Genomic DNA, 24,754 nt, shown 5'->3' on the forward strand with positions numbered 1-24,754 from the left:
CTTCATTTGCATTTGTCTTGTACATCTTTGCCCATTATTTTTTTTCCCTTTTAAAACCAGAGACTGAACCCAGGGGCACTTAACCACTAAGCCACATCCCCATCCCTTTTTATATTTTATTTAGAGACAGGGTCTCACTGAATTGCTTAGGGCTTCGCTAAGTAGTTGAGGCTGGCTTTGAACTAGCAATCCTCCTGCTTCAGCCTCCAGAGCTGCTGGTACTTGCCCCATGGTACCTGGTGCCCATTCTTTTTTTTTTTTTTTTTTTCTGATATGGAGGATTGAACCAAGAGGTGTTATATCACTGAGCCACATCTCCAGCCCCCTTTTTTTTTAATTTTGAGACAGCATCTTGCTAACTTGTCCAGAACTCAAATTTTCAATATTCCTGCCTCAGCCTCCTAAGTAACCGGGATTACAGTGCACCATTGTATCAACCCATTCTTGTATTTTTAACCTTTTGGAATCAATTTATTTTAGTTGATTATCTCTATATAGATAGATAGATATTGATATATTGCTAGAGATCAAATCCTGAGCCTTGCATATGCTAGGCAAGTGGTCTACTATTGAGCCACATCCTTGGCCCTAGTTAACATGCTTGAATATAGCAGTTGGGTTTTGCTTGGTGATCCAATGAGAAAATATTTTTAAACATGAGCTAAGACCATTTGTATTTATTGATAGGAAAGATTTGTCATATTATTTTTTTAAATTTTCTTTATATATACATATTACATATTAAAAGCTTTTTGCTGCATAGCCTCTTCTCACATTTGTTTTTATAGTTATCCTGACATCCAGAAAAGTTAAAGACTAGGATTGTGGCTCAGTGGTAAAGTAAGAGGCCTGGATTTGATCCCCAGGACAACCAAAAAAAAAAGTTCATATTTCGAACTAGTGATCAATCTTTTTTTTTTTTTTTTTGGTACCAGGGATTGAACTCAGGGGCACTCAACCACTGAGCCACATCCCCAGCCCTACTTTGTATTTTATTTAGAGACAGGGTCTCACTGACTTGCTTAGTACCTTGCCATTGCTGAGGCTGCCTTTGAACTCAGGATCCTCCTGTCTCAGCTTCCCAAGCCACTAGGATTACAGGCATGCGCCACCATGCCAGCGTGATTAATCTTAAGTGTCTTTTTCTTTCCTTTGGCAGTACTGGGGATTGAATTGGGGCCTCTCTACCACTGAGCTATATCACTATGCCTTTTTTTTTTTTCATTTTGAAACAGTTGGCTGTGAGTTTGCCATCATCCTGCTTCAGTCTCCCAAGTAGCTGAGATTACAGGCATGTACCACCACTCCCTACTTAAGTATATTATTTTTTAATTACATTTTCCTAATTGTTTTTTACTAAAGTAAAAAAATGTTATTGATTTTTTTTTTTTTTTGCTGGTGGTGGTGGTGCTAGAGATTAAACCCAGGGGTGCTCTACAACTAAGCTATACCTCCAGACCTTTTTATTTTATTTTGAGATAGGATCTCACTAAGCTACCAAAGCTGGCCTCAAACTTGCAATTCTCCTGCTTTTGCCTCCTGAGTAGCTGGGATTACAGGCAATACCATGCTGGCTCATATTATTGATTTTTATAAGTTGATTTTATATCTGGCAACCTTCTAATAATGTCTGTTGAGTCATTTTTAATATATTTTCTTCTAGCCCTCACATCTCTCATTTCTTTTTCTCCCCATATAGTCTTTTTTTTTTTTTTTTTAGAGAGAGAGAGAATTTTTTTAAATATTTATTTTTCAGTTTTCGGTGAACACAACATCTTTATTTTATTTTTATGTGGTGCTGAGGATCGAACCCAGCGCCCCATGCATGCCAGGCGAGCACGTTATCGCTTGAGCCGCATCCCCAGCCCTTCTCCCCATATAGTCTTGACCAAAACTTTCAGTTCTGTATTAAACTGAAAGTAAATATCTAGTTTTACTGGTGAAAGTAAATATCTAGTTTTTTTCTTGATCTTCAAGGAAATACATCTAACATTTCTTCATTTAATATGAAGTATGATGTAAATTTTGAGTACATAACGTTATCCAATTTATGAAATTGGCCTCCTAATTTACTAATGATTTTTATTGTTTATAGGTGTATGACATGATTTTTCTACATTAATTGAGATAACCAAAAATGTGATGAATTACACTGATAGATTTTCTAAGATTGAACTAATTCTCCTTTAATTTTTGAACTAAATACCATTTGATCATCTTATATTTTTAACATACTGTTGGGTTCTATAATTTAATATTTCATTTGAGATTTTCACATTTATATTTATAAGAGAAATGAACCTATAATTTTATTTTCTTTTATTGTCCTTATCTGGTTTTAGAATCAACATTCCAAGATTGTACTAGACTAATAAAATGAGCCAGGCAGCTTTCTCTCCTCTTCTATTTTCTGGAATAACTTCCATAAGAAGGGAGTTGGCTGAGGATGTAGCTTAGTGCTTGCCTAGCATACATGAGATCCTGGGTTTGATCCCCAGCATCCTATAAAATAAATAAAAAATAAAAGTTTCTTGGAGAGTCTGGCACAATGCACCTATAAAACCATCTGGGCTTGGATTGGAGGTGGGATGGGAGTTCCTTGACTACCATTTCAATTTCATTAATACTTAGTGGTCTATTCAATTTCTGTATTTTTTCTATATCATTTTTGTCATTTTCTATTTCTCAAGTGAAAAATTCTTATCTGATTTTTCAGATTATTTCTGTCTAGTTCCTAACAGTCAGGTTTCTGGCTCAAGTCCTTGGCAGTGCCTTCACAGAGAGAGGAGCGCCAGAGGAGCAGCATGCCTGTCATTTGGGGGCCAGTGGAAGTTTGGCTCCTTTTGCACTTTGAGCAAAAAGAAAAAAAATGGCTATGTGTGATTCTCTGGCTTTGAATATTTGGGACTGTATATGATTGTGTACTCTTCTATGAATGTGTGTGTTTATACATGATGCTCTGCTGTGCTTCTGTTTATACAAAAATATAAGACTGAAAGAGAACAGTTTTTCTACGGGAAATTGGCTGGATGATTCGCTCTGTAGCTATTCTTCAGTATCTACATGGATCCCTGAGCTGCAAGGGGGTAATTTCGTGGGTCCTTCAATGTCCTGGTGTACATCTGTATCTCTGCAAGTGGATGATTCATTCTGTGTGCTATTCCATGCCTCTGACTGCATCTGTGAGAATCTGTGATCATATGTGTATCTGTATGTCTCTGCATGTGCCTGGGTCTCTAACAGTGGTAGATGGTGTATGCATCTCTGTTTCACTGTTGAAGTATATATATGGAGTGCACATGCTACGTGGCAAATTCAGACTCTCTAAGTCTGGAAGAAACATTACAACAGGAAATGCTCTGGATTCCAGCTTCCGGATGGAATTTCACTCAGAAAAATACCCCTTCCTGGTCCTCCCAATAAATGCAGCATTCTTTGTCTTTCTTCAAGAGGCTGATTTGAGGGGGGTTTTGCTAACCTTGACCTCGGAGGCCACATCTTTCAGGAGGTTTTGGCAGAGCCATGAAATTCCACACCCTGCCACTTGCCTCTTGCCAGGCCTACCTCTTCCTCCTGAATCCTTTTATAGCTCTACATTATCTACCAGACCAATTCCAATTTAATTGTTCAGAGTGGCCAGAGGAAGACACAGGGAGATGGGGACAAAGAATATAAGATTTTTAAAAGTAAATTGATAAGTGTAGATAGATATGGGAACAGGAATAGATAGATAAAGACAAAGAGAGACCAAGAAATAGGGTTTGATAGGTAGAAGCAGACTATAAAAAATGGAGATTAAAGAAACGGATGGGTAAAGATATGCAGAGAAACGAAGTAAGCAGGGTGAAGAAAGAGAGTCTAACTGAAATGAGGTAGGAATATAGGAGGAGATAGAGATTGGGGTCACAAAAGCAACTCCATTGAAAGTGAGGGCACATGCCTGGCTCAGTGGACTGTAATCCCAGTGACTTTGGATGCTGAGTCAGGAGGATTGCAAGTTTGAGGCCAGCCTGAGCTGGCAAGGTCTTAAGCAACTTAAAAAGCCTCAAAAATTAAAAAGGACTAGGGATGTATCACAGTAGTAGAGCACCCCTGGGTTCAGTCCCCAGTACCACACACACACACACACACAAAAAGAGGACACAGAGAAACACAGAGATGATAACAGAACCAGACAGATTGTGAGGGGGTAACCGGGATTAGATAGACAAAGATGGAAATAAACACGTTGATGACAATAAGAAGGAAGATGCTGATACTGCAGCTAACATTTTTGAGCATTTGTTCTATATGGGGCATCATTCTACAAGCTGTGCTTAATATTAAAACTCACTTAATCCTCATAGTAATACTATGAAGCACAGGTACTATTCTCATTCATATTCTACAGATGAAGACACTGAGGCACAGCAAGTCAGTGGCACTGCTAGCATTGGAATCCAAACAGTTTAGCACCAGACAGTGAATGTATTTGTGTAGATTATATCATTGAATCCTCAGAACTCTGATGTAGGTTTTATTATTATCATCCACAGTTTACAAATAGGGAAAGCAACACTTCAAGTGATAAGTAACTTGCCCAAGGTCACACAGAGGAGCTCGGAGTGAAGCCCCAGCCTGGACCAATAATGAGAATATGTCATGAACCAAGGATTAGGGTTAATTATTCCATCAGTGACAAAGAGATAGAAGCAAAAAAAATGTGAAGGGGGCAGAGAAAAATGAAGACAGAGATATAGAAATTGGGACAGAAAGGTGAGAACAGAGAAAGACAGGTGGAGAACAGACAGATGAATGCAGCAACACAATTATAAAAATGAGGACTGGAAGACAGCCGAGATAAGATAAGTAAGGACAGAATGATAGGGGTCAGGAGGACAGGAGCCAAGGAAATTGAAAGAGAAACAGAAAAGACAGAAATTCAGAAACAGATGAGATAGAGCAACAGGGTTACAAATATAAGGACAGACATTGACCAAGACCAAGATGAGGACCGTGAATTAGGGGCAAGATGGGAGACAAGGTGTACCCCAACATAACTAACATATAGAAAGTGAGAAAGCAAGAGCAAGGAGACAGTTTGAGAGAATAGGAGGGACAGGAGAAAGAAACAGCCAAACATATGTAAACAAAATGACAAGAGAAAATAAAATAGAGACAGAGATTGGGGAATGTTTGAGAGATGGTGACAGTGATGGAGAACTTGGGCTGGGGGACAGGCAAATGATAGAGAAATATAGACAAAAAAAATTCAGTTCAATACAATAATTCAGTTCAATACAAAAAAATTCAGTTCAATTCAGTTCACAAATCTTTTGGCTATATTAGGGCCAGCACTGGACTGCAAGGGGCCCACTGGACTATGAACTTAGAAAGGCAGGGCCCATGCCTTTGTTATTCACTACTGTAGCCTACACCCATAATAGAGTGCCATTTATGGAGAGGGTTCTTGTTTATTAAGTGTTAGTTAGTGGAGACTGTGCATGCATTTGTGTGGATTATATCATCAAATCCTCAGAACTCCAATGTGGGTTTTATTATTAGCACCCACAGTTTACAAATGAGGAAAGTGACACTTCAAGTGATAAGTAACTTGTCCAAAGTCACACAAAGGAGCCAGGACCAATGGTGAGAGTATATCATAGACCAAGGATTGGAATGAATCCTGTTCCATGCACCTGAGGCACAAAAAATTCTAGTCTGCCTGTCTCTAAAGCCTTTATGTTTGACCATGATGCCTTACCACTTCCATGACAGCTTGCTAAAGGAGAACTGCAGAGCCTCTAGGGTAAGTGTATCCAGACTCCGTATTCTCTGGAGCTCTAACCATATACTAGGAGAGACAAATCTAGCTATTTCAGAGAAACTGGAAAGTCCTGTGGGAGAACTGAGGAAAAAGCAAAGAAAATAAAGTAAGATTCTTAGAAGGGGAGGAAATTTTAAGAGGCCAGAGGTAGATTTACATAGAAGTCAATGAAGCTTAAGTTTCAGGACCCCTCATTTACACAGGTCCCTTCAAGTCCTTGTTTAATGAACAACAAAAATATCCTGAAGGTTTGTCATTTTATAAGAAAATTGAAATGTCCCCAAATCTTCAACTCATATCTGAAAGAAATGAACAGAGGTTCTACCAAGTTTGACAGCAGTCCTAAATATGTGTAAGATAGGGCTGAGGTAAGATAGCTCAGTGGTTAAGTGTTTGCCTAGCATGGAAAAGGCCCTGAGTTCGACCCTCAGTACCACAAACAAGTGTAAGATATTATTGTTGTGAAGCTGAAACTTTTCTAAGCTATCAATAGAAAAAAAAAATTCTATCAACCATACTTTTAAGAAAGACTAACATTTCTATTCTCTTTATAGAAAATGACCTTTATTCATGCTTCAGTGACAAAATAGAAGCCAACCATCAGACATTGAGAATTGTTACAGGTCCCTCATCTTCCCACCACTGAATCTCTAAACCTACCAGTGTCAGTGTTCATCATTTTCTTGTTCCTTCCTGTTATGATAAAGAAATTAGGGCAGGACAAGTTCGAGGATGGATCTCCTCCTCTCTGAGGTGTGGTACCCCAAATCTTGACCCATAACTCTCCTTTCCCTTGCATTATTCCCTTTCTCTTTCTCTACTGGATCATTCCCAGCAGCAAGCATAGTCCTCTAACTCCCATCTTTTAAAAAATCATATTTTGACCCTAACACTACCATTACCCTGACTCCCAGGGCTCTGTTCCTCTTTGTAGCCAAGTTGCTCAAGAGAATTTTCTACACACCTAGTCATACTTCAGTGGGGCAGAGGTAGGTGTTCCCTTCCATTTGATGTCAGTGAGGGTCCTGTAACAATCTATATACCCATCACACTCTAACCAATTAGTCCTGTACATTAAAAATTAATGATTTTAATGATATAGATTATAAAATTTAAAACATACATTATCTGTAAAATTTGAATAAACAATAAGTTCCTATAGACTCCCCTAACACCCAGGTTCAAAAACAGATCATTCATTAGTGACAACCCCCACTATGGAACCCTTCCTAGTCACATCTCTTTCTCCTCCCTAAGAGATAACTGCTATCCAGAATTTTTCCTTTTTCATTCATTTTCTGTATGATTTTACAACATATTACTGTATCCATATATTGTTTAATTTTTTCATGTTTTTCAGCTTTATAGAAATATATTTCTGGTGAATATTTTGAATCAGCATTAGTTTCCTGAGTCTCATCAACATTGATACATGTAGCTACAGTACAGTCATTTTTTTTATTTCCTTACAGTATTCTATTATATAAATATATCTCAACATATTCATCCTATGTTTGTGTTTTCAGTTTCTTGCTATCATAAATAGACTTTTGTGAATATTTTTGTCGTGTTTCTCAGTACACATATGCAAAGATTGCTCTAAGGGCAGTTCCCAAACTTTTTGGTCTTAGGTCCCCCTTTTTTAGGTCTCCACCTTTTTAATTGAGACACATCTATGTTGCCCAGGTGGCCTCCAATTTCTGGGCTGAAGCAATCCTCCTGCCTCAGCCTCCTGAATAGCTAGAACAATAGACCCATGCCACTGTGCCCAGATTGCATTCTTAAAAAGCATTGCAGACCCCAAATAACATTAGTTTATGTGGGCTAATATCAAATATTATCAAATATCAATCAATATTAATATCAATATTTAATATTGATATTAAATATCAAATATCAATTGATATTAAATATCAAATATCAATTGATATTTGCTATATTAGAAATTAAAACTGAGGAAGCAGGGTGCATTGGCTCAGGGGCTCAGGAGGCTGAGGTAGGAGGATAGCAAGTTTGAGGCCAACCTAGTAACTTAGTGAGATTCTGTCTAAAAATAAACTTTAAAAAAGCTGGGGATGTAGCTCACTGGTAGAACACTTGCCTAGCATGGGCTAGTTCCTGTGTTCAGTCCCTAGTACCACCAAAAAAGAAAAAGAAATTAAAACTGGAAAAGTTTAAATATATCCATTTCAAAATAACAATAATAAATATATTAATTTCACACAAGGTTTTAATGAAGAATATGTTTTCCAAAACAAAAACAATTTAGTGAGAAAAGTGACCCTGTTATCCATTTTTTATAAATCTCTACTGTATGGCTTAATAAAAGACAGCTGGATTCTTATATCACTTCTACATTCAATCTGTTGTGATATCGCATGTCAAGTAGCCTCTGGAAAACTCTCTCCTACATTCTTGAGAGAATGAGAGTAAAATAAGCAAATAACTAGTATTATGGTTTTGGCTCCTCCCAACTCCACAGGATCCCCAGACCACACTGTGAGAACTGCTACTCTGGGATATATATCTAGAACTGCTGGGTAATAGAGTATGTGTATCATTCAGTTTTACTAGAAAATGCCCAGCTTTTTCTAGAGTAGTTGTATCAATTTACACTCCCATGAATGATGTATCCATTCACTCTTCATCCATTCTGGTGTTCATCCTAACCACTCCGAAACAGCTCTTATCAAGGTCACCAACAGTAACTATGTTGCTATATCCAATGGACTCTTTTCATTCCTCATCTTACTTGACTTCTCAACATTCTTAAAAGATCCCAGACACACTCCTATTTAGGACCCTACCTCTCAGTCTCTTTGCCAGCTCCTGCTTTTTCACCCAACAAGTAAAGTTGGAACTCTGTAAAGCTCAGTCATAAATTCTCTTCCATTTTCACTCTTTGCTCTATCTTTACTGATCTTTTTTATTCTCATGGCATTTATTTGTTTGCTTGTTTATAGTGGGGTTTTAACCCAGGGCACTTTACCACTGAGCTATATTCTAGAATGTTTTATCTTAAATTTTGAGACAGAGTCTTGCTAAGTTGCTTAGGGCATCACTAAATTGCTGAGGCTGGTCTTGAACTTGCAATCCTCCTGCCTCAGCTTCCCAAGTCACTAAGATTACAGGTGTGTGCAATTGTGCCTGGCTTTATGCTGATGACTCTCCTTTATATTCAAAAACCAGACCACTTCCCTAGAATATACCACCACATACTTGACTTTTCCATGTGGATGTCAAAAGAGTATGTCCCATTTAACATATCCAAAACTTAATTCTTGCTCTTCCCCAGAAAACCTGTTCCTCTTTCTATTTTTCTCACTTCAATGAGGGACTGGCTCCACCATCTGCAGTCCCTGAGAATCATTCTTGAGTTCTCCCTCCCCACCTCCCTTTCCAAGCCTCTACACAATATCCTCTCAATTCTAAATATCTCTTAAATTTGTATACCTCTCCCTATCTAAAATGCCACTATTTTCACCATTATCTTTATTTGCAATGAGTTCCTAATCTTGTCCACCATCAATCCAGTTCACAGCAACGATGTCAACCCCAAGTTAAAAACTTAATTTTTAAGTGTATCTCATCAGGTTTTAGATATGAAATACCTACAAAAGGGATTCTAATTTCTTATGATTCTGTTTACATATGACACAAAGTGAAGAATTTCATGGAACATACTTATCCTTCCTACATAATTCTATGATAAACTCTAACACTTTCTATTCTTTTCTCAAATTGACTACAGTACCTTCTTCAGTGGGATCCGCATGTAAAATCATTGCTTCAATACCTTTCCAATGCTTGTAGACTCAAATCCATTCTCCTTACCATGTCCTATAAAGCTCTAAATAATTTGACTCCTTTAACCTCATATCCCACCCCTCTCACCATTGACTATGTTCCAATCATACTAGCCTTCCTATAGCTCCTAAATACAGTTATCCACTGGCATACTTGGACAATTGGTTCCAGGACCCTCACCACATGGATACCAAAATCTGCAGATGCTCAAGTCCCTTATACAAAATGGCATAGCCTGGTTAACAAAACAGACCCCATCACAAAAGAATGGCACAGTATTTGCAAATAACCTATGCACATCCTCCTATATACTTTAAATCATCTCTAGATTACTTATAACAGCTAATGCAACATCATGCTATGTAAATAATTGTTATACTGTACTGTTTAAGGAATAACAACAATAAAAAATCTGTACACATTTGGTACAGGCACAATTTTTTCATTCATACACACACACTCAGGATATATATATATATATATATATATATATATATATATATATATATATAGAGAGAGAGAGAGAGAGAGAGAGAGAGAGAGAGACTGGAGTGTGAACCCAGAGCTTCACACATGCTAGACAAGTGCTCCACCACTGAGATACATCTGCAGCCCTTTTTTAAATTTTTATTTTGAAATAGGGGCTCACTAGTTTACCCAGGCTGACCTAGAACTTGTGATCCTCCTTCCTCAGCCTCCCGAGTAACTGGGATTCCAGGTGTGTGCTACCACACCCAGTTCAAAATATTTTTGATCTGAAATTGGTTGAATCAGTGGATGCAACAGAGGAGCAATTGTATATCATTTCTCTTTCTCCCCAGGGCCTTCCTACTTGTTTTGTCCACTGCCTGGAACATTTTTGCCTTCACCCTTCCTCTGCTGACTCCCATTCCTTCAGTCTCAGCTTAAACATCAGGCCTTGTCTGACCCCTCAGACTAAATCACCCAACCCCATTATTCTTTTTTCTATCCTATCACCCTGTTTTGTCCCTTTATAGCCTTATCACATTTTGTAATTATGTGTGTTTGTGTGTTATAACTATGTTTGTATATTTCACATTCTCTTCAATACCAGGCTATAAACTCTGAGGAAAGAGTTTGTTCACCACTGTCTTGTTCATCTCTGACTTACTACTGCATAGTGTCTCACATGGAGCCTGGCCCATAGTGTGTGCTCAAAAGACATTCATTGAATGAGCTGAGATTTGGAGAACAAATGAAGGGGAATTAAGGAAATGTGGAGAGAGTTTCACACAGAGGCAACAGCATATGCAAAGATTCAGAAGCTATAAGGCTAAGGAAAGTCTAAGAATTTCAGCTTTGACTCAAGCATGTAGTCTGGAAAGGCTGGCAGGGGGCCAGATGATGAAGGGATCAGCTTAACCTTCCCAGTTAAGGAAGGTAGATTTTCTTTTGAGTCAGTTGGGACTTGCTGAAAGATTCTAAACATAGGAGTAATATGATTTGATTTGCCTTTTCAAAAGATACACATTGCCTATAGTGTAGAGACTAGATTTCAAAGAACAGAAATGAACCAGGGCAGCTGCAGAAGTATTGCAGGTTAGAAATGGTGCTGGTCTAAACCAGAATAGTGTCATCAGAAATTAAGAGCCTAGAGCTGGGGTTGTAGCTCTGTGGTAAGCACTTGCCTAGCACATGTAAGGCACTGGGTTCGATCCTCAGCACCACGTGAAAAAATAAATAAATAAGATAAAGGTATGTGTCCATTACAACTAAAAAATGTTTTTTCAAAATGAAGAGTCTACATAAATAGACTTGGGAGATATTAAGGAGTTAAATGACAAGTATTTAATAATTACATGGGGGGCTAGAAGAAAAAGCAGAGCCAAGGGTATACCTCAGGTTTCTTCTTTCACTGGGGTCATTCACTAAGATAAAGTGCCAAGAAGGACAAACAGTTTGGAGGAGGATACCTGGGGTTGGAAACAAGCTGAGGTTTTAGGTGTCTCTGGGATATTCAGGTAAAGCTGTCTAATAGCCAATGGAATGCATGAGTCAGAAGAAACATTTGAACTTGGGGTTACCAGTTTAGGGGTATCAGCAGAGATAATAATTGAAGCCATGAGTGCAAATGAGATAACTGAAGGAAAGAAGAGAGAAAGACAGGAGCTTAGATCACAGCCCTAAAGAATAGCAACATTAGGGGTTGGACAAGGAGGAGCTCAGAAAATAAAAAGGAATTACCAAGGAAGTAGGAGAAATATAAGGAGAATATGATGTCATGAAAGTGGTTTAAGGAAGAGGGAGTGGTCCCCAGTGCCAAATGCTACCTAAAAGCCAAGTAGGATCACCTCTGAAAAGATTCTATTGCCCAGCATTTTGGGAAGCTGAGACAGAAAGATCTCAAGTTCAAAGCCAGCTTCAGCAATTTAGGGAGGCCCTAAGGAACTTAGCAAGACCCTGGCTCAAAATTTAAAAAAATAAAATGGGCTCAGTGGTTAAGTCCCCCTGGGTTCAATTCCTGGTACAAAGAAGAAGGATAAGGAGAAGGAGAAAGAGAGGGAGAGGAAGAAAGAAAATGAAGATTCTATTGGAGTTAGTGACTTAAACCATGGCAGACCTTGGTAAGAGGCAAGAAGTGGAAGCAGATTGGAGTGGGTTCAAAGAAACGTGGAAAGTGGGGAAATGAAGACAGTTGAGGTAGGCAACTCTCTTGAGAAGTTTGTAGAAAGGAGAAGATAAGGAGATGGTTGGAGAGAAAGAATTTTTGGTAGTCATTTATTAATTTTTAGATGGATGAGACCTGAGTATGCTTAAACGGGAAGGAGCAAGGGGCAGATTCCTAGGCTTGGTGGCAAAAGTCAAGAACTTCATGTTTGGTGGCTTTTGTTTACTCTGTGAAGTAGGAGATGGGGTCATCTGCTAAGGGTTAGAAGGCTGATGGAGAAATAGGGGGCCAGGTGAGAGGAGGTTTGAAATGGCCGTCGTGAAGAATGGGAGAGAGGGATGATCAGGGAGTGGTGAGGAGAATGAGAAAGAGAGAGAGAGACGGGCGGGCGCATGAGAGCTGACTAGTAGGGTTATAGGTCAGCACTGAAGACGTCATAGAAGCTGGGAAATATGGGTTTATAATGGCACACGTCTGTAAAGTTGAATAGCTTTTGCCAGCAATGTTTTCTTGCCTGGGAAAAGGCGGACAGTTGGACGGATTCAAGACTGGGATGTTGCCAAGCCCATGCGACAAATCAGGGAACTGAGGCTACTGGTAAGAGAGCTGAAAAGTAAAAGACCATGAGATCCGGTCTGAGCAAAGTGAAGAGTACAGGCCAGCTATGACCAAACCCTAGGGAAACTCTGGAACATGTGGAAAGGCTTCTGGAAGAGAGCGATAGGCGAGCGGAAGAAGACTTGACATGGGATGGAAGAACAGATTTAGAGGATGGTGCCAGGAGATTTGCCGGTGTGGAAACACTGAGGGATAGAGAAGGCAAACTGAGGGAGAAATTTTAAGGGGTAGGAGGAGGGCCTTGAAGGCATTCGCTGCGAGAAGTGAGGCGGGACCGACGAGGGGGCGTGGTCAAGCGCAAATCCCGGGCGAGGGGGCGGGCCCCGGTAACTGGGTCCCAGCGCCGCTGTGGCTGCGGCTGGGCTGCCTCAGGGACGGGCCCCCGCCTCCCCATCCCCCTTCCCAGGGCTTCTTCCCGCCCGCTGCTGCGGAGACCAAGGCTGAGGCTGGAGAGGACGGTGGAGCCCGGCCCAGGCAGTTTCCCTGCCCCCAGCGGCTGGAGCATCGTCCGGAGGACGGGCTGAAGGAGAGCCCCGCAGCCGGAGCGCGCGGCGCACACGCGCGCCCCCAGGCCACCGCCGTCCTCTCTTCCCTCCCTTACCCTCCCCTTCCCTCTTCTCCGCCCCCAGCCTCCGCTGCGGCGGGAGGAAGAACCCTTTCCGACCAGCCAAGAGAGCCCAGATCGATTCCCATTTGAGGAGAAAGAAGAGACCCCGCACTCTGATCCGACTGGCCGCTCGCCCCGGGGCCACGGAAGTGGCTCGCAGTCCAGTGGAGAGCCCGCGCCGAGTGCAGCCCTCCGAGCCTTGCCCAGCCGCAGCCGCATCATAGACAGCGCTCCCCAGCGGGCCCCCAGCCCCGCGGAGCCCACTCCCCGCTTGGGGCCAGGGCCGGCGATGCCTGGCACGGCAGCGGCGGTGGCCGCGGCTGCTGCTGCTACTGCCACCGCTGCCACAGCTGCTGGCCCCGGCCCGGGCCGGGGGCTCCAGTCTCCGCAGTGGGGCTGAGCCCGCAGCCCCGCCCCCCGAGCCTGAGGCCGCTGCTCCGCCGGGCGCCGGGCCTCCTCCGCCCGCGCCTCCGCCCCAGGAGCTGGAGCCAAGCGGGGAGCCCGGGCCCCGCGCCCAGGCCCGGACCATGCATGGCCACCGAGTCCCGGGGGGCGCCGGGCCTTCGGATCCCCAACACCCGGCCACGAATCCCCCAGGCGCAGCTCCATTGGCCTGTGCCGACTCGGACCCTGGAACCTCGGAGCCCGGACTACCCGTGCGCAGAGGCTCAGGCTCCACTCTTGGCGGCCCACTGGATCCCCAGTTTGCCGGACCCTCGGACACCAACCTGGGTCCTGCTCCAGGGCCCCGGGTCTTGCCCTGCGGCCCCAGTCCACAGCACCACCGGGCCCTGCGCTTCTCCTACCACCTGGAGGGCTCGCAGCCTCGGCCTGGTGAGTGATCAAGAAGGCATGGGAGCTCGGGCCAAAGGCCTGGTACTGGGAGCGGGTTCTTGTTCTCGGGCTCTCCAAGCCCCACCTCAGGGCTGCCCGCTCACCCTGACTCCTTGGGTCCCCTCAACCCCAATTCCCTCCCCTTATCCCTCCACCTCCTGTCCAGTCCTTTCAACCTCTGTTCCCTGACTCTTCTTTCTGTCCCTGGTGCCCATCAACCCTGCCGACCCCTTTCTCTTCTATCTGTTGAGGCTAATGGGAGAGGAAGCACTTCAAGAAACAGAGACAGTATTGCAAGACAGAAGTGGGGATTGGTTGGGGGAGTTTAGTTGGGGGAATGGGAGTAAAGGAGTCTCCCATTAGCCAAGTGCCTACATTGTGCAAGGCACGGAACTGGGTGCTTAACATAGGTTCTCATTTCACCTTCAGGAGCCCTCTGTTAAGTAGATATGTTAGCCCCATTTTGTTGGAAGGGAGGGAACTGAGACTCAGAGAAGTTAAATAATTTGCCCAAGGTCGCACAGCCACTATGGAATCTGAATTCAAAACCAGATCTGAGTCCAAAGTCTATGGTCTTTCCACTATCCCAAACTCAGGCTGGAGACCATGAAAGTAATGCCAAGCCTTCTGCTTATGTGATTTTCTCCTGTACTATTCAGCAGGCCTGGAGTATGAGTGGAAAAAAAAAAAGAGGGACGGGTGGATTGATCCAAGGTTGGGGTTGTGCCAGGTGTGTGTGGTAGGAAGACAAGGGAAGGGAGGAGCAGAAGGTGCTGATGAGAGAGAAAGGTGAAGATGTGGGTCTTGGGGGTCAGACTGGAGGAGAAGGGCTTGAGAGGTGGGTTGAGGGAGACAGCAGAAAGGTCAGAAGGGCAGAAACCAGTTGTAGCAGAGCTAGAAAGCTGTGGGCCATGAGGTTGTTTGTGGGGATAAATCAGAATGGTTGCTCAGATTTGCAGAGGTGGAGCAGCTCTAAGTCAGGCTGGGGCCACAGACTACTGCCTGAAGAGGCCTGTGAACTGCACAGCCTTAAGTGTCTGAGGAGCCCAGCAGGCCTCCTCCATATGGGGACATTCTCATTGGGCCTAAGCTCAGGAGCCATGGAGAAAGAGCAGTGCACATCTGCTCTGCCTTCCACTGGGACTAAAGGAGTTGTTGAGCCTGAGGGCTTTCAGGACTCACATCTGGCTCCACAGGTCTTTGGGATGGTAGCCAGCACCAGGTAGCACTAGTGAAGCATAAAACAATGAAAGGATGAGCCCCTTGGGCTGTCATGACCTTGGGCTAGTCATGGAGCCTCTGGGAGATTTCAGGGAACTCCCTCCTTGTGGACTGGAGATAGCCAGTCTGACAACAGGCCCTTAACACCCTACCCTGCTTGTTGATTCTGCTGGTTTTCCAAGCTCCCCTTGACAGATGCTGTGTGGAGGGGGCTACTCATACTTTAATGTAGCTTCTTCTTTCAGATCCCAAAACACCCACGAGCACTCCCACCCTACTTAGGGCCTTTGCATTTGCTTTGCCTTCTGCCTTGTAGCTAGCTCTTCCCCTAGTCCTCCACCTAGTTTGCTCCTCATCTTTTGGGTCTCAGCTCAGATGTCACCTCCTCCAAGACACCTTTCCTAACCACTTTAGGTAGGACCACTTGTGAGTCTCTATCACAGCTGCCAGTATGCTTCCCATCCTTGTACTTAATACAATCTGAAATCACCTTATTGTGTGGTCTACTTGTTTATTGCCCATCTTCCTCCACTAGAATGTGAGCTCCATGAGGGCAAGGGGATTGTGTCTGTGTTGTTCACTATTGTATCCCCGGTGACTAGCATAGTGCCTGGCACACAGAAAGTGCTCAATAAATCTTTGTTGAACAAATGCCTGAACAGATACTACATGAGCACATAGGTCCTCATAACTATAGCTTAAGAGAAGGACCCTGACTTCCTGCCCTCCATATACTCTTGGTCTGAGAGTTAGTAGCTGGGAGCATCTAGACCCCTGGTCCTTGACCTGTCTGATTTTTCCAAATCCCCCCCACCCCCCATCCCACACCCCACACACCCCCCATCCCACACCCCACACACCCCCCACCACAAAAGCAGCACAGCATTCCCAAGATCATTTTTCCAAGTGAAGTATCTGCCTCTGTAATTGCATAGTGGGTGTTTTTTTGTTGTTGTTTTGTTTTCTTTTTTAAGTGAGGATTGGGCATAAGAAGGGTATCAGGGAGGGACCTGGTCTCCCATCCAAACATTCATAACTGACTCACTGTGTGACCCCAGGTGACTGACTTCTCTTTTCTGAGCCTCAATTGCCTTGTCTAGAGAATGCCATGAGGAGTCTGTGAGGTACTGGTTGCAAAGCCTGCAGCATGGTTTAAACCCTCAGTAACCAGGAGTTTAAAAAAAAAAGAAAATAATAAGAAGAGAGGAAAACCTTTTGAAGAGGAGGCGGAGGAATTACTCAAGCACTGGCAAGGCGGGTGCTGGGCCATGTGATTCACAGTAGCATGGGTTGTGAGAGGCCCGCCTCCCCCACTGCCCAGCCAGCCCAGGGGTAGGCACAAGTGACTTGCTTCTCTCTCCACCGGACTAGCCTATAATTGGCCCAAAGAGGGCAGGGTTGGTGGTTGTAGGGTGTGTGTGTAAGAGGGGGAGAGAGGGTTTCCTGAACTTCAATTAAAGGGTTGAAACATTTTAATCCACATGTTAAGATTTCAGTGTGCCTGCTGACTTCCTCCCTTACACTGCTGAGGCCTTATTGAATCACCATCCTTAGGGCCCAGTGGCCTAGGCCTGTGTGGGGGGGTGTCTTTTAAAAATAATGATTATATCTTATCTGTATGAAAAGCCTTGAATTGCTTCCAAGTCCTTTCTCTTTTAGCTGTCCTATCTGATTCCTGGTGAAGGAAGGGACAGTTATTATGCCCATTTTCCAGGTTGATAAAACTTAAGGCTTCAATTGGGTCACTGGGATAACCCAGTGAGTTGCCACAGGGGCTTTGAGAGGGTTGGGAAGGGTACAGGTTTGCTCATAGGGATTTAAGAGAATCCTATCCTTTTTCCCATGGTTGATGTCTAGAATGTTCTTCCAAATACTGGAGGTTTGGGGGAACTCAGGGCCTGATCTAGCTCAAAAGAGTTGCATGTATTGTTAGAGCCTTTTTGCGGGTAGTAGGGGAAACAGCCAATTTGGGAGACAGCAGGAAAGGTTGGATCTTTCTGATTTGGAGTCTGGGGAGGGTCTAAGGGTATAATTCAGTTGTAGAGTACTTGCCTAGCATGTGTGAGGTCTTGGTTCCATCCCTACCACTGAAAAAATAGTGGAACTGGGAAAGACCCTAGACACTGTCTGGTTCTGGGCCTCCCAAACTGAGTGAGCATCAGAATCCCTTGTTTATCATAAAAAGAAATAAAAGCTATTCCCAGACTCAAACTCAGAGTTCCAGAGTCTTGGGGTTGGAACCCAGGGATCAAGTTTTAAAAGGTTCTCAGGTGATTATGATGCATGGTCTAGAGTTGGAAACCACTAGCCAAGCCCAATTTCTAGTTGAGGCAGTGGAAGTTTAGAGAGGCAGTGATTTAGCCATGGTCCTACAGTGAGTCAGCATCCTTATGGCCAGGAGAATTCATTGCCCCCCCCCCCCCAGGACCTTATATGGAACTCCCACAGTTTACTCTCAGCCCAGAAGGGAGACATCGGATCTAAGATAAAGGGAGTGAATCAATCCCTCACCCACATACACACAAACACTGGTTACCTCAGTTTACCTCTAACCCCAGCTCTTGTGAACAGCTGTCATTTGGCAGTTTCCAATTAGAAGGGAGTTGTAGTTCTGGTACTCTGGGGAGATGAAATCCTGATATCAGTAGTGCCCAGCACAGGGCCTGGCCCAAGGGAAAGGTCCTAGAGAGGTGTCAAGAATTGTAGATCTAGAGAGGAACATGGAGGACAGTTTATGCAGGAGGTTTGGTGAGAGCAAAAACACCAAGACATGGGGTACTGAGTGGGGCTGGTATTGGGAGGAGTAGAGGGATAAGTTTGGTAAGGGGGCTTTCTCTTGAGTGCAATCAGTAGTCACTGAAGGGTTTATTAACGGGAGAATGATGTGCTCAGATATGGGTGTTTGAAGCTCCCCATAAGTGTACATGGAGAATGGATGAAAAGGGTACAAGCAGGGAGACAGGCAGGTGGGTATTGCAGTCGTTTCAGAGAGAGGTGATGGTAGTTCTCATTAGAGTAACAGCAGGTAGGGAAAGTATGATCTGAGAAACATTTAGATGCTAACATGGACAAGCCTTGATAATCACTTAGATGTAGAGGCTGCAGAAGAGGGGAAAGGCCAGGGTGGCTCAGGATTGTTTTCTGAGACCAACCCACAGACTTGATGAATGATGGTGGGGCCATGTACATGCAAGAGAAGGAGCAGATTTAGGGGAAAATAGTGAGTTGTGTTTGAGACATGGTGAAATTGAGAGGCCTGGTGGGGACATCAAAGTGAAGATGGATTCAAAATCTCATGATGGTCTGGGCCAGAGATATTTGGGAGTTTTCACCACCAACACATCCATTGGACCACATGGTGTCTCATGGAGAGATATGTATGGCTGTGAGGGCCAGTCCCATCCTTGAAGACAGTGAGGGCAGCAGAGTCACATTCAGGTGAATCACTCATTACCTTCCCAAAGTTTGCCCTACAAATGTGTCTTTTTTTGGAGGAGCAGGGTTTTGTTTTTGTTTTTGTTTTTAATTTTGGGTGCTGGGGATTGAGCCCAGAAACACTTTACCGCTAAGCAATGTCCCTAGTCCTTTTTATATTTTACTTTGAAATAGCGTCTTGCTAAGTTACTGACGACCTCTCTAAGTTGCTGAGGCTGGTCTCAAACTTATGATCCTCCTGCTTTAGCCTCCTGAGTTGCTGGGATTACAGGCATGTGCCACCGTGCCCAGCTGTAGGGGAGCAGTTTTTAAAATGTATGTGGAGCTGAGACCTATTTCACATACACCCAGCGTAGCTGACTTTTGCAAAGAACTGAGGAAGTACTCCTGAAAGTCAAGCCAAATACTGGTAAATTCATATGGCTTCCTCAATGTTTCCCCTGTTGAGGGAATCCTGAGAGGCTACAGAGGGGGTTTACTCATTGAAAGGAGAAGAGAGGGCTGAGGACAGGAGGGGTCCTAGTGGGCTCTGAGGGGTGTTTTGGAAAACAGTAGGTCAGATTCTAGGGGGAGGGATGTCTGGGAAAAGACCCAGATTTGGTTCCTAGTCAGCTGGGGCCGTCCAAATAAACACAACAAAATTAAAAGACTCTGGTTAGCTGGACAAAGGACTTCCACAGACAGAACTAAAAGAATTAGCTGGGCACAGTGGCCTATACCTGGAATCCCAGTGTTTAGGGAAGCTGAGGCAGGAGAATTGCAAGTCTGAGGCCAGCCTCAGCATACAAGTGAGGCCCTAAACATCTTAATGAGACTTTGTCTCAAAATAAAAAATAAAAAGGGCTGAGAATGTAGCTCAGTGGTAAGCCACCCTTGGGTTCAATACCAGTAACAAAAAGGGAAGAAGAATTGAGGTTTCCAAATGTAGATTCTCATCATCTCCTGAGTCCTTTCAGGTCCTGTACCTCAGGGAGAGCCCAGGTAGGGCTGCCTGCTCCCTGAAGATGAGTAGCTAAGATTGCACCAGACACAAGCCATGAGTTTCTGGGGGCCAGATAACTAAATGCCTTAGACAGATGTGGAACTGGCCAGACACTGGCTGGGAGGGACTAGGACCTGTCTGGAATGAGGGCAGGAAGTGAAGTCTGCCATTGGCTAGCCCCTCAGGTTTAAGTTCCCTCATCTTGTGAGCAGACATCTTTGGAGCAAAAAATCCAGCCTCTTGGAGCTCTATAGTGTCCAGTTCCTTGAACCTGGAAGGCATCATGCCTCCAAAACACCTGGAAACAAGGTTGCAGGGCAGCAGCTGAAGGAACCTCAGTACTCCTGGCTCTACTATTGGTTCATTGTTCCTCTAGGCCTCTTCTCCCCACTCAAGGCCTTAGTTTCTCCATCTATAACATCACAGACCTGCTTTTCCCACTTGTTAAGCATATAATGTCAGCCATAAATACTTGGTGAGCAAATAATTGAGAAAGAAGGGGTAGGAGGTCATTTCTTTAACATGTGTCCATTGAGTGCCTTCTACATGCTAAGTTCTGAGCTGGGTGCTGGGTGGGCAACAAGAGAGGTACAATCCTTGTTCTCAAGGAGCTCATTTCTATCAGGAAATAATTTCAAATAATTCCAAGCAAGGATGCTGCAGGAACACATGGGGAGGAGGCAGGGAAAAGAGGACTCTTGAGTTGAGACCTGAAGGGATAAATAGCAGTCCAGAGGTAAGAAGAAGTAGAAAAGTGGTTCAGGCCACGGGAACAACATGTGCCCAAGCCCCAGGCAGAAGAGAGCACTTTCGAGGAACAGACAAGAGGCCATTGTGGCTGGAGATTGGGGGTGGGGAAGTGTTCATGAGCTTAGGCCTTCCTTGTCCCTGTGCTCAGGAGATTATAGTTCACCCCGAAGTCAAGGGGAGCTCTTCATAGGCTGAAGGAATTGAAGGGGCTGTGTTCTCCAAAAGCTGGCTGTGTTCTAGAGAGTGCCTTGAAGAGGGCCCTGCGGATGCAAGGGAAATTACTTAGGAGGCTGGAGAGGGGCAGTGTATGGATTCTCCAGCTACTGAGGGAGCCTCAGCTGCAGAACTTGGGAACTTGCTGGATGTGTGACTTGAGGGAGAGGCAGGAGTGGTGGAGAAAGCCCAGTTTGGGACTTGGAGGAGTGAGTAGAGGGAGGTGCTGCTCTTGGGATGGGGAAGGCAGGAGGAGCAGACTAGAATGGGGTTAGCAGTGTGGTTGATTTAGGATGCACCGAGGAGTCCAAAGTCAGGATATCTAGGTGAGAGCGTCCAACAGACATCAGCTGTACCTATGTGGGCCCCAGAGTAAAGTTAGGAGGGTGAGGGGCACACGTGTGTGGCTGAAGCCTCCAGGGAGCAGCAGGCTCTTCCAGGTGCCAGTGGTTTTAGTTGTCTGTACTGCATCCCCGTGGCCCCTGAAGGGAAGGGGTTAAGTCACGGAGGGAAGGCGCCTGTGGAAAGCGGGAAAGGCGGGACTGGCAGGGCTGGCCCCTGGGAGCTGCAGCTGGCATAGAAGCCTTTCCGCCCTGGCCTGCTAGGCCCGCGCCGCCGCCGCTGTGGACGCTGCTGCTGCTGCTGCTGCCGCCACCGCCGCCCAGGCTGCCGCCTTCACCTTCACCTTCACCTTCCCTGCTTCCCCTCCAGCTTCTTTTTGGCTCCCCTGAGCGGGGCCTCCCTACCTAATGCATTCCAGGTGTAGACGCCGCCCCTCCCCCACCCCGGGGCCGCAAGGGAGGGGGGCAGGGAAGTCATGGGTCTTTTTCTTGCTGTGCATCTCTTAGGGTGAGTCTCCCAGTGTCACTGACTGCTCCTCTCTCTGGAGAGTGTCTTCAAGGATCCCTTTTCTTCAGGCCCGTGTCTCTGGCATGGGCTGGCAAGAGGGAGAGTCCCCTCAGACCCAGGTCTGATTCTTTCTAAAGTCACCTCACCTCTCTGAACCTCGGTTTTCTCATCTGTAAAATGGGGTTGAAATTCCTACTTCCTAGGGCTGTTTTAAGGATTAAATGTTACAGGCAGAGCCCACAGCCCTCAGCATGGCACACTGCAGTATGGTTCAACAAGTGGCCCTGGCCTGCTCTTTTTCTCCTTGACCCTTTGCTTTTCTGGGTCTGCATCCCTCACTGACTTCCATGCTCCATGTGGACCTCTTTGTCTCTGTCTCCCTTCTGACTTGTCCCCTCCCTTTGCTGTGTGTGTGTGTGTGTGTGTGTGTGTGTGTGTGTGTCTGGGTCTCTAGTTTTCCTGTCTTCTCCCTCCTTTCTTTGTCCCAGTGTCTTTCACTATCAAGTGTCTTTTTCCCTCATAGTCTTTCTATGTCTCCAACTTTCAGATTTGACTGGGCCGCTGGTGCATGGGAAGGTGATATGGGTGGGTGTTGGGGTCCCTAGGGTCGAGGCAGGGGTCAGAGGGACCATCCCGTTGTGGCTTTGTCCTCCCAGGGAGGGGAATCCCAGCCAGCGTGGCAGCCCTAGCACTGGGTAATTACTGCCCCCAGTGCTCCCAGCTGCAGTTCCACTCCCTTCCCTTCCTGTCCTCTGAAGTCCCCAGCTCCTCCCCGGGGTGGAGCTACCACCCCCTATCCTTCTCTGGCCTCTGGTCCAAAGAAACAGAGAGGAGGTGGCCAGGCCTTCACAGCAGTCAAGCCACTGGATGAGGGATGGACTGCTTGTGCTCTCATGTGACTGTGGTGTGCATGTTTGTGTGTGTGTGTGTGCGCGCGCGTGCGCACGCACATGTGCCTGGCTGTCCGCCTGTGTTTGCCCCCATGGGTCTTCTTTGTGTCTTAATGTTCTTGTTTTTGTATGTCTGTATGTTTTCATGTGTGTTTTTGGGTCTAGATATATTGTATGTTCCAGATAGTATGTCACCTTAACTCAATCTAAACATGTGGAGGTTTCTAGATGTTTCTGCATATGGGTCTCTATATATTTAGTGTCTGTCTGTTTCTGTGTGTCCCCTATAGGTCTATGTCTTTTTTTTTTTTTTTTTTTTTTTTAGTACCGGGAATTGAACCCAGGGTGTTTAACCACAGAGGCACATCCCCAGCCCATTTTTATATTTTATGTAGAGACAGGGTCTTGCTGAATTTCTAAGTGCCTTGCTAAGTTCCTGAGCCTTTTTTGAACTTGCGATCCTCCTGCCTCAGCCTCCTTAGTCCCTGGGATTATAAGCATAAGCCACTTCATCTAATATAGGTCTATGTCTTGATGGTGGTGGTTGGTCAGTGGGGTAGGGATACTGCCTGCCTTCATCTTTTGGTCTCCCCTGCCCCTTCTTCCTGCTCTGGAGCCTTCTTGTAAACCCAGAGCTCTCTGTCCTTTAGACACACACTTCAACCATACCACCCTCCAAAAACTATCCATAATTTTGCCCACTCTTCTTTCCTTTTCTGTGGGTCCATCTCCATATATATATGTAAAAAAAAAACACACACCCTATCCTGAACAGCTCAACTAAAAACTACCTCCTTTATAAAAATTTCTCTCCACTGCATCTAAATGTGATTTCTTTCCCAAGTCATCAAACATTCACTGAAGATGTACTCTGTGACTCTGGACATAGACACACTTGGGATACGGCTCCAGTTCAGTTACTTTTAGCTGGGTATCCTCAAATAGGTTATTTTGCTTTTTATTTTTTTGGTTGTTGCTGTTGGTGGTTAATTGTTTTGTTTATTTGTAGTATTGTGAATTGAATCCAGGGGCATTCTATCACTAAGATATATCCCCAGCCCTATTTATTTATTTATTTATTTATTAGTGCTGAGAATTTAATCCAGGGGTGCTCTACCACTGAGCTATACCCTCAGCCCTTGAGACAGTGTCTCACTAAATTGCTGAGGGACACACTAAATTGTTGAGGCTGGCTTCAAATTTGTGATCCTCCTGCCTAGAAGGAGTTGTTGGGATTATAGGCATGCACCATGGTACCCAGTTTATTTCGTTTCTTTGTGTCTCAGTTTCCTCATCTGTAAAATGGAGCTAATAGCTCACAGAGTAGGAGGATGGCACACAGGAGAGTATCAAGACAATGTCTGACCTAGAATAGGTGTTCAACAAACAGTTGAATTGCTATACATTGTATTTCCCACTAAAATATTATCAGCATAGGTGACTGCTGTGGTGCACACCTGTAGTCCCAGAGACTCAGGAGGCTGAGGCAGGAGAATTGAAAGTTCAAGGCCAACCTTGGCAACACAACTTAGTGAGACTCTGTCTCTAAAAATGTTTAAAAATAACTGGGGGTATAGCTCAGTGGCAGAGTATTCCTGGTTTAAATAGCCAGTACCACACACACAAGAAAAATTAACAGCTTGAGTTCCAGAGAATTCAGAATTTTCTTAGAATCCCCTGCTCTTTTCTTTAGGCATCCTGTGCAGGGCAGAAGGTGAACAGAGCCAGATAGAAAAAAAAAAAAGCAGATTCTAATTTGATGAACTCCTGAAAAGTATTGCATAGGCTAACTTCCTGGGCCTCCTCAGGCCCAACAGAGACCAGGTACTTCCAGGAGGTGGAACAGTCGAACACCAAGGCTCCTCCCTAAGACCAGAGCATGCCTTGTAGGGCAAAAGCTGAATAGCAGAAATGAAATAACTTAACTCAGATTTTAAAGTGATGACCTAAAAGTTGAATTGGATCCCAAGGTTTATTTGACCTGTTCACTGTTTTTAAAATGCAATTTCATACAAAAATCTGGATTTCTGGATTCTCTTGAAATATTGCAAGATTTGGCAGTACATGGCCCTAGTCCTACAAGGTAAAAACAGATTGGAGGGGAGGAGCTGCT

At 44.5% G+C, this 24,754-nt stretch overlaps 1 protein-coding gene across 1 annotated transcript in view; it reads left to right on the top strand.

Moving 5' to 3' along the window:
• Positions 1-24,754, top strand: part of Fgd1 (FYVE, RhoGEF and PH domain containing 1) — a 67,876-nt gene that overhangs the window by 12,166 nt on the left and 30,956 nt on the right. Inside the window, exon 2 of the mRNA XM_046452597.2 lies at positions 13,490-14,301. Within this exon, the coding sequence (XP_046308553.1) occupies positions 13,995-14,301 (307 nt within the window). The 5' untranslated portion in view covers positions 13,490-13,994. The remainder of the gene's footprint in view (positions 1-13,489; positions 14,302-24,754) is intronic.

Source organism: Marmota monax, unplaced genomic scaffold (assembly GCF_021218885.2).
Source record: "Marmota monax isolate L192 unplaced genomic scaffold, Marmota_monax_Labrador192_F-V1.1 WCK01_AAM20220418_F8-fsc00223, whole genome shotgun sequence".
NCBI classification, from domain to species: Eukaryota; Metazoa; Chordata; class Mammalia; order Rodentia; family Sciuridae; genus Marmota; species Marmota monax.